The following is a 10,611-nucleotide window of genomic DNA, read 5'->3' as shown; positions in this document are numbered from 1 at the left end:
AAATACTCCTTGTGTTTCACCACGCATCCTCTAGATATGACTGTGGTAGGATCTCATTCTAGCCACACCTCACATGGTGCCCCAGGGCTTCTTAGCTGCCCCAGTGTGGGGTTCACATGGGAATCACCCACACATGTAGGATATGGAGATGTGAGGGACTTACCCCATGGGGAGCCCTTGGTCAAAGAAGGCTCTGAGCCAGAAGATAAATGCTCTTCTTATACCACAGGTGGATAATTTTGAAGAGCATTTTACGTGACTCTTCAGAAGGTCCCAGTGAGACTGAGCCCAGGTTTTTCACAACAGTGACCAACTTGAGAAGGCGCATGCTTCTGTTGCTTTCCTTTCTTTGCCACTTCCGTTCCTTGGATATACTTAGTTGCTCTGTCATGTCCAACTCTTTTGCAACCCTATGGACTATAGCCCACCAGGCTCCTTTGTCCATGGGGATTCTCCAGGTAGGAATACTAGAGTGAGTTGCCATGCCCTCCTCCGAGGGATCTTCCCAACCCAGGGATCGAACCCAGGTCTCCTGCATTGCAGGCAGATTCTTTACCAGCTGAGCCACCAGGGAAGCCCTCTCTTCCTTGGATCATTTCCCAAATTAACTCTCTGCCTACAAGCCCTTCCCTCAGACTTCTTTCTAAGGGTAGCCAAGATTAAGACAGGCTTATATCTAGAACCTTTACAAATCAACAAGAAAAAGATACATAAACCAATGGAATAATGATAAAGAGTCCTGAAGATATTTCACAAATAAAGAAATCCAAAAGGTCAAAGAGCATTTGAAAGGATGCACAATATCAATAACCAGGAAGATGCTAGTAAACCTAATTCATACACATTAAAAATTGTTACAACTTTTTAAAAAGTTTTGTTGAGTATATTATCTATTGCCGTGTAACAAATTACCCCAAAACTTACCAACTTAAAACAATAAACATTTATCTCACAGTTTCTGTGAGTCAAGAATCTGGGCTCTGCTGGGTGCTTCTGGCTGAAGGTCTCTCATAAGGTTGTAATCAGGTGGCAGGCAGGGCTGTAATCATCTCGAGGGCTGACTGGAGGCAGGGAGGACCCATTTCCAAGCTCACTCTTAGGTCCTCGCTGGCTGTTGGTCACAGACATCTGTCCCCACCCTGTGGGCCTCCCCACAGGTTAGCTCACAACATGGTTTCTCCAGTGAGAAAGCAAGGGAGGATGCCCAAGACGGAAGCAACAGTCTCCTTGTAACCTCATCTTGGAAGTGACACCCTGTTAGGTTCTGTCATGGCCTATTCATTAAAAGGGAGCTGCTAGCTTCAGCCCAGGGGGACGGGCTTACAGAGGGTGTGAATGCCAGAAGGCGGGCATCACTGGGGGGCCATCTCAGAGGCTGCCACCACAATGAGGATATGGAGAAACTCACATATTCATGGTGGGACTGTAAATTAATACTATCACTTTGGAAACCAGTTTGTCATTTGTTACCTAAATTGAAAGTATGCATACCTTATAACCTATCAACTCTATACCGAGGTATAGACCAAAAGAAACGATCACATGTGGATTGAGGGATATATGTAAAAATGTACATAGCAGCATTATTTTTAATAGCTCCAAACTGGAAACATCCAAATGTCCTATAACAGTAGAGTGGATAAAAACTCCTAGAATATTCCTACAGGGAATACTATACGACAGCAAAATGAGTGAAATATAGTTACACGGATGAATATCATAATGTTTAGTGGAAAAAAGCCTGACACAAAGGATTACATTCTTTTATTATTCCATTCTATTATTCCATTGGTACACATTTCAGAAAACAAAAATAAGAGTATCTGACTAGGCCTGCTTAGATAGTAAAACTATAAAAAAAAAAAGTATGTAGTAATAACAAAAGTCTGGGAGAGGAGGGCCTAACTGAGCAGGAAGGGGCATTAACAGAGCTTCCTGCATCCTGGCAAACCTGGATTTCTTAACTAAGGCAGTGATTACACAGATATCTGTTTTCTGATTTTTTTTTTTTTGAGCTGTATGCTGTTATTTCATAGACTTTCTGTGTGTATGTTACATTTTGCCATAAAGGAAGCTTTCCCCAAACTACACATATATCCACATCCTATTATCCAATCATGCACAAAAGAGGCCCTGCAGAAGGCCTGGCATGAGGTTAAATGCTCAGGGTACACAAGCCAGTATCCATTTCAGAACTCCTTCAGGTGCGAAACCTTGTCTGCCTCCTCTCTTGACCATGCCAGGCCCTGGAAGGAAAGGTAGGCAACAGGGCTGAGCCTCCCGGAAGCCCTGCTATTTGCAGGGTTTGGCCTGGAGGGGACCATGGTCTCTCTTTCAGTGAGAGGGCCCCATCTTCTCCCCTGTTCCAGGCAGGAACAGGGCTGGTGGGCGGGGGGCTCCTCAGGTCAGGAGTCTAGGACCAGGAGCCCTTTTGGGGCAGTCATTGGAGCTCAGCTCTGAGACAACCTGCCTACCCCATGTGACTTCAGCAAGAAGACTCAAAATCCTCTCTAACCACTTCCCCCACCCAGAACTTCAATGAAAAGGTCAAGGGAATTTTCCTCCCCTATAAATGGAATGGATCTTTCTCAGGCCCAGAAAGAATTATTTATCAGGTGTTCATGGCATTCCGTGTGCCTTTACAGGGCCCAGGCGCGCTCTGAGGCACACCAGACAACTTTCTTCCTGAAAGCTCAGTTTATAGGCCAACTTCAAAGCCCAGGTCCTCAGAACAGGACAAGGCTCCAGTTTGGGAATTGACATCAAAGGCGCACGCACAGGTTGATCTGATGTCGGGGTGGACAGCCTCAGGGCTGCGAGGGGAGGCCTCAGAGAATTCGCCTGTCCTCAGCCCCTGGAGAGCTGAGGGAGGCAGCCTGGCGGTGGCACGGCCTTGTGAACCCAAACTTCAAAAGCCCTGAGCCACTGCTTAACTTGCTGCAGGCAGCTGTCTAAAATGGCAGACAGATGGTAGAGGGCAGAAGACTCGGGTGGGCAACAGCAGCTGACCCCATCTGTTTATCCACTGAGCCAGGGAGAGGGTACAGGGTTTAAATGTGGAAGGGCTGTCTGAAGCCCTGCTGTCCATAGTAAGGAGCCTACACGAGAGCAAACCAGCACCGGGACGGTCGGCCCACTCAGTCTTCACATCGCCCATGTACGGTAGGGACTTGTCATTTCTATTTCTCAAAGGAGGAAACTGAAGCTTAGGGAGGTACCATGACTTGCCCAAGGTCAGAGTCAATCAATAAGGGTGGATCTATCTGCATTGCACAACCCCTGCTCTTACCTACTACTCAAGAAACTTAAAAATAGGGCACTAGGAATGCTCTCTAGGGGCTTGAGTATAAAACAGGTAAGAGAGCAGAGAGAGACAAAGTCATCTGAGAAGGAGAGAAGGCTTCTGGCCAACAGCCCTTGACTTTTTCATCCCCTCATTCATTCAACAAATTTCTCAGTACCTTCTTTGTGGCAGACATTGTTCTCGGCACTAGGGATGATATAATGAACAAGACGATGCTCTTGCTCTTACCAAACATATATTCTTGCAAGGGAGATTGGCTATAAACAAGTAAACAAATTAAAGAATGAGAATGCAGTATGTGTTAAGTAATTATAACTCGTTGTTGTTCAGTTGCTAAGTCGTGTCCAACTCTTTGCAAGCCCATGGATTGCAGCATGCCAGGTTTCCCTGTCCTTCACTATCTCCTGGCGTTTGCTCAAACTCATGTCTTAATAGCAGGTAAATGAGAACTCATATTTTTTCTAGTGCTTCCTATGGGGTCAAGAACCATGCTTAGCATTTTCTATGTCATAATTCATTTAATCTTCGTTAAAAACTCTCCTGAGGTAGATGCCAATATAAATCTTTATTTTATAGGTGAGGGAACTGAAGCAAGGACAAATAACTTGTCTAAGGTTACAGGACTGGCAAAATGGCGTGATCAGATTTAGATTCCAGGCAGCCTGGTCCCAGAGCTGACTGCTTCCTTGCCATGGTGTCAGTCTCCTAAAAATGGATTGGCCAGCCACGGTTACAAAGAAAGGGGGCACCTGAGGATCAGTGCCATCTTACTCTGTCCTGATCTTCCCAGGCCAGTCTTCTAGGCAAGGACATTGAAAGGATTTTGCTGAGATGCCCAAGCCCTGGATCTGATTTTTCACCTTCTCCCTGGGATGATTTTGCCTCTGATCTCAAATTCAGGATCTACAAAGGAGATGCTTTTCAGACCCAAGAAGCCTCCAGAGGCAGACAGACACTTGGAACTCAGTCAAAGGGGGCTGTGTGCCTTCAGTGGGTCAGGAGAGGCCCCCTGTGTGGGGGAAAATGAGATTCTGGATACTTCCAAGGACCCACTACCAGGATGGCATGAGGGACCACTGCTGTGGCCCACACAACCAGCAAAGTGTCCCCACATGTCAGATCAGTTAAGGACTGGGATGCAGCTCAGGGCTCAGTGGGAAAGCATCTCTGAGTGTTAAGTGATGTCAAGGGCTGAGGTCAGCAGCGGCTTTCTTTCTGACTTTGTGGCCTCAGCCAGGGGGCTGTGCCTCTCAGGCCTTCTCAGTTCTAAAGCAGCTGAATAGGGAACCCCTTACATCCCAAGGACAAAACCTTCATCCATCAGAAGAAGCCCCTTAGCAAGTACTTCTCAGCTCCCCATGAAAAAGCCTTCGAGAAGCTCAGCTGGGAAACCTCTTCCGTGTCCTATGCAGTCCCCAATGAGCTCAGAGAGAAACTTTCTAGGGTCTGTGCGTACTGCTCCACAGGCTCGGCCTCTCTCCCCAAAGCTCAGTCCTTCCTGGGCGGATCCGCACCCTCCAACCACGACCTGCACCCTCCGCAGCATGGGCGAGTCCACCCCCACATGCACCCTCGCTCCAGCCTCATCTGCATTTAACATCTCTTGTTGGGCTTTGGCAGAGAAAACTCAACAGACTCGTATTAAAAATGCCCTTTAAAATTCAAAAGCTTTGAACTGAAGAAATACCTTGAGAAGTTTTCATGGAAAGTTCAGCTCTGCTGGTTCAATTCACTACACTTAGATGCACCTTTTCAAATAATAGGGAAAAAATGTAACAGGGTCAGACCCAATCAATATGCTTGTTCAAACAGAATTGCAGGGACTGTGATGTGCACACATTTTGTACTCTGCCTTTGTACCCCGCCACTCGCTCTGAAGAAAGGTTTCTTTGCTGGGAGAGCAATGAACGTGATAGCCTTTGGAGTGGAGATGGCAAAGCAATGGCGTGTTTACCGGGCCGGGAGGGGCTGCGATTTTTTGCATCCACCCCCACCCCCAGCCTCGTCTCTTTGTTCTTTTCATAACGGCATGCAACCCTCATGGGCAAAGTCCCTCCTATGCTCCGGCGTCTGATGCTGAATTGGAGGCAGAGGACTCCCAGCACTTGCCTGCTCCGTCTCAGAAAGGTGATTTGTGGATTAGACAAATAATTTGCTGCTTCTTTCCCACCCTTGGTGAGAACACAAAAGGATTTGCCATAGAGCACTGTACTCGGCTGGGGGAACTCCCAAAGTCTAAAACGGGCTCTTGTCTGGCTAAGTCAGGGTCCACATCCACTCCACTCCCCCACCCCCACGCCTTCCATCCCCAAGAGGACCTTGGGCAGATGGAGGTTTCCTTGGCCTTGGGCTGCAACCTAACAGCCAGGAAAATTCTGGAAAACCCACCTTAAGTGAAGGTGGCCAAGTTAGAGGGAGAAGGGGTGAGCTACAGATCCCACCACCAGCCCCTCGGCCAGACACAAAGGCAGCAAAAAAATGAATGAAGGGGAGCAAACGAAAGGCCTGCCTTCAGCATCCACATCAGCCTGGGCACACTGACCTCATGCAAAATCACAGATGTATACACATCTCAACGTCAATCCTTTAAACGATGCCCTGGAATTGACAGAGTAGCTCTGATGTATATACGCCACCAGGTACAAAATAGCTAGCTAGCAGGAAGTAGCTGTATAGAGCAGGGAACTCAGCTTGGGCTCTGTAATGACATAGAGGTGTGGGATGGGGGCTGGGACGAGGGGATATATGTATACTTATGGCTGATTCACGTTGTTCTATAGCAGAAACCAACACAACATGGTAAAGCAATTATCCTCCAATTGAAAAACAAAACTAAACAGTGCCTGGACATGGTGAGGATCTGGGCTGTTCAGGAGGGTCAAGCGGGGATTAGGAAAGCTTATTCCCAACCCCTACTTCATACTAGATCCTAAAACATTCTTGTTGGTTCTTGCTAAAATAAGACATTCTGGGTTTCCACTGGACCTGGGATAAAGTCAGGAATAGATGTCAACAGGGGTGCGGAAGTATGCTCATGCTCCCTTTGCTGACCACAAGCAATCCCATTGTTTCAAACTCTGCTCAGGCCCCCAGGGCCCCTGCAAAGAAGCGAAGTCAAAACTATCGGGCCACATGGAGTTTCCCTTCCAGAGTGGCCCCCACCTGGAGGGTCCCTGGTCAGCCAGTCCTTTCACAGATGGCCCCATCTTACCTCGGGTAACAAGTCCTCTCGAGGAAGCAGTGAAGGGGGTCAGGCCATGTTGCCTGCTCAAACGTGACGCAGCTGGAGGGTGCCTTTTCCAACCATCCATGCTGTTTGTAGAATCTGAGTCAAGGTCCTGTCATGCTCTCTGTTTGAAATTTGGGCCACGATTCTTAGAGAACAGGCTACGCCTCCTCCCGCTGGAGTGGAGAAAAGAGTTAGGAGTCACCATGTTCCCTCCCACACAGGACCATGCGTGGGACCAGCTAGTAAGAAAACCCCTGACGTGCTTTTGCTGAGAGAATGGTGGCCACCTAGCGGCGGGGGCTCTACCTCCTGTACCTTTTTTTCTTGCCTTGCACTCAACTGTGGACAAATTCTCCACCACCTCCACCCCTCACGGGGCCTTCCCAGGTGGTAAAGAACTCAACTGCCAATACAAGAGATGTAAGAGACGTGGGTTCCATCCCTGGGTTGAGAAGATCCTCTGGAGTAGGAAATGGCAACCCACTCCAGTGTTCTTGCCTGGAGAATCCTGTGGATAGAGGAGCCTGGTGGGCTACAATCCATGGGGCCACTAAGAGTCGGACACGACTGAAGCGACTTAGCACAACAGCACAACCACCCACCCCTCGCACCCCAGCCTCCCTTTCATCTGTTATGGAGCTATCTCCAAGTAATGCTTAAAACCGGAGAATACTTTCCATTTTAAAATTAAAAATCAGTAGCTAAAAAAACAGCAGCGTCCCCTCTTCTGAATGCTTTGGAATCTGTTCTCTCCAGTTTAACTAGTTGGAAAGCCACTCTGCACTGCGGGTGCTCTTCTTGGCAACAGAGATAAACTGCCATTAACAACAAACTCGAACACGCACGCATCCCTAAACCGAAGTGGCCTCCTGCCTTCTGTTTCAAGCATATATCACAAGTCAAAATGAATTAAATCCAAATCCAGTTTGCAATGGTCCATCGCTAACCCTCCTCACTGGAACGAGCTGGCGGCGTGTGGGTTGGAAGAGGGCCTGTGGGGTCCTTCCCGCTGTGGGATCGCAGTCCGCCTGCCAAACCAGCCCCGCACAGGCGTCCACAGCCTGTCCACAGCCCAGCGGCCCCTTGACTGGGTGGGCTGGGGTGGGGAACCATCCTCAGCAGCTGTTGAAGCCCAGCCAAGGGCCTGAGAGGACAGGCCTTGCTCCCTTAGACTTCCAGTGTCAATCAAGTGTCAAGAACTCATCAGGAGAAACTTCATAGGTGAACACTGCAGGGTCAAGAGTTGACACTGGGGATTTTTCAAAGAAATAGAAAGAAAAAACTAACACAGGGCACTCATGGAAAATAGCCAGCAAAAAGCAGGAGGTGTACCAGGTTAATACTTTAATCTGTACATCACATTTTTTTTTGCAAACCATTACACTTCTTTTTTAAATTAACTTTTTCTTGCAAAATACTCATTTCATTTTTCCAACAAAATCTTATAAAGGCAAAAATAAAATCTTATTTTGGCAAATGTCATGAAGTCGATACTGGCAGCATATGGAATTAGTTAAAAATAGACGGCAACTTCTAAATATATTCAAGATTATTTTTCTGACCATAGTCAAAGACCAATTTTCATTTAAAGTGTGGCTCTACCCAACGGAGGTTTTTTGTTTTTTTTCCTTTTCAACCTCATTTTCTGTATGCAGACTATCATGAGCTCACGACTCATATAAAGGGCCACAAACACGGCAGCTGGTCTGGTGGCCCCTTCCCCATTTTAGGCTGGAAGTCAAGTCATCGTTCTGCCATCATGGCCTTGCTGGCCATCAGAGATGGTGGGGACCCGCTGCCTGCCCTCCAGCCACTGACCCAAGTCCTGGGAAGCTGACCTGTGTTCTGAGGGGCAGGCTGCAAAGGTCCCAGGATCGCTATCACAGCCTAGTGTGGACACAGGGAGTTGCAGGTAGATGCCACCCGGTGTGACGTTTATTGCTTATGATACAAGTCGAAGATGCTCTTCTCACCTTTTCTGTATCTCAAAGTGTTCTGTATTTCTTTTTTTTTTTTTTTAATTAAAGCAAACTTTTTTTATTTTTGAGAAGAGCCCTTTGCTGAGAGAACCTCATGGGCGGGTCGGGAACCAAAGTTCTTAGACACGTTGTTGGGCCTAAGGCAGACCCAAGGCCGAGGCACAGACTTGGGCTCCGTCTCGGTGGAGCTTCCCCCTCCAGAGCTGGCCATCAGGCGGTCAAGATCAGGGACGGCTGACCACTGCCCTGGACAGCACGCCAGTGAGCCCCACACTGGAATCCACCGGCAGCATGTCTCACATCCAAGCTTGCCTGCATTCAGCAGATGCTGGACTGCCTTCTGCTCACCCTGCACCCTGCCCTTCGGCCCCACCCACACCCACCACCCCACGATACCTGAATCTGTGTGTGCAGCTCCAAAATCTTGCATCCTCACCTTCTCGGCCACTGAGCCCTTGAGGTGAACATTATAAAATACATCCTGATTCTAAAATACAGCATCAGTATTGTACAGTGTGTATCAAAAGTGCCTTTGTCACATGTAAAAGGAGTCTGAACTAAAACAAGCGGGGGGGTTAGGACCTCGCCCTGTGGTGGACACCCCACAGCTGACGGGCTACTCCATCCTCCAGGCTGAACCCCCGCTTAGCTGGAAGGGGTTTCCTTGGCGGAAGAAGGATGGATCTTCTCGGAGGAAACTGGTTCTGCTGGCCCCTGGCTCCAGACTTCTCTGTGTGCTGGATCACGGGTCAGTCACTGCCTGGGCTGGCAAAAAGCAGAGGAGACAGTGAGGGGCTGGCAGGACCCCAGCCCACTCTGGGGAGCAGGTGGTGGGCTTGGTTGCTCACACATGGGACAGGGGATGGCAGGCTAACAAGACAGAGTGCAGCCGGGCAGGAGGCCAGGGCAACGCGGCCGCTGCTGGGGGACGCTCGGGCTCTAGGACTCATGGGTGCCCCACCTTTCCTCCACCCCATCACTTCTAGGAAGTCTGCCAGACACACACTGGCCCTGAGACTGGGTCCCTGCTCTAACAGGGCCATAGGCCTGAGCAAAGAGGGCTCTGGGTTCCAGTTCCGGCCTGGCCCTCCGTTTGCTGAGTCATTCTGGGTAAGTTGCTCAGCTTCCGTGGCCCTTGTTAGTTTAATCTAAAAACAGGGTGATCGCACCAATCTCCTAGAACTGCTGAGGATGCTGGAAGGGTAAAAGGAAATGTGGATGGGCTCTGAAAAGAGCATCGGAGGCTGACTCATGGCCACAGAGGTGCCAAAAGCTGATAGAAACAGAGCCTCTCTGTGACCTGGGACACTCAGATCTCTAAGAGAAAACCACACACCCCACCTGTGACCCCAGAAGATGCTGTGGCCTTTACAGGGTCCTCTGGAGCCAAGACCTGACGGAGCATTTCCCTGGGGTTCCTCAGCCACGGGGGCCCTACTGCATACCTCCCTACAGCCTGTCCCAAGTCCCACCCTCAGGCTGGGGGACACCTGCCCAAGAGCATGTCTCCACCCCAACCACGCACCTCCATCCCTCACTGCACTCCCTTCTCCAAACACCCAGAGCTCCTCGGGTGGCCAGATGGGCACACAAGTGGCGACAGAGGACTCACGAGGAAAGGGTCCCCACCCTGGTTCTGACACCCACAGCCATGATTCTTTGGGCCAGTCCCTCACTGGCTCTGAGCTGCTCTTCCTCATCTGTAAAATGCGGTGAATATCCCCACGGGGTTATTGCCGGTGCTCAGCAATGTCAACCATAAACACTACAGAGGGACGAGAGGGAAAGCCCTACACGCCGTCTGGCTCGCACTGGTCCCTTGGGGGCACTAGGCTGCCTGCAGGAAGGACAGCTGGGCAGGGAGGGGCGTGGCTCTGGTCCCTGAGACTTCACAGGCTCTCCTGTATGGGAGCCACCGAACACTGAGTTCCTAAAAACCAACAGCCCCGCTCCTGCCCACCAGCCCGGGAGGTCTCCCCAGCAGCCGCTTTGCCCAAGGAAGGAAGCATCAGCAGGTGGTACTGCTATCATCTCAGCAGCAGGGAGGGGACATGCTCAGCGCCAGGAGAGGGGCCACGATGCCAGGCGGGGGCTCTTAC

General features: G+C 49.6%; 1 protein-coding gene across 20 annotated transcripts in view; it reads right to left on the bottom strand.

Annotated features, from left to right (window-relative positions):
* Positions 1 to 7,862: 7,862 nt before the first annotated feature.
* The window catches only part of PLEKHA7 (pleckstrin homology domain containing A7), a 229,154-nt gene continuing 226,405 nt past the window's right edge, over positions 7,863 to 10,611 (bottom strand). For 16 of the 20 annotated variants that reach the window (XR_015142028.1, XM_086339797.1, XM_086339790.1 and 13 more), the window contains one exon: positions 7,863 to 9,277. Coding sequence is in view for 6 of the 20 variants with exons in the window: in XM_086339790.1 (XP_086195916.1) it covers positions 9,255 to 9,277 (23 nt within the window). In the remaining 14 variants the exon portion in view is untranslated. The remainder of the gene's footprint in view (positions 9,278 to 10,611) is intronic. The other 4 variants (XM_086339792.1, XM_086339795.1, XR_015142029.1 and 1 more) reach the window with 2 other exon arrangements.

The sequence above is a fragment of the Bos grunniens genome, chromosome 15 (assembly GCF_055505025.1).
Source record: "Bos grunniens cultivar Pamir isolate PY7600 chromosome 15, Bosgru_T2T1.0, whole genome shotgun sequence".
Lineage (NCBI taxonomy): Eukaryota > Metazoa > Chordata > Mammalia > Artiodactyla > Bovidae > Bos > Bos grunniens.
This window is presented reverse-complemented; position numbering and strand designations above follow the sequence as displayed.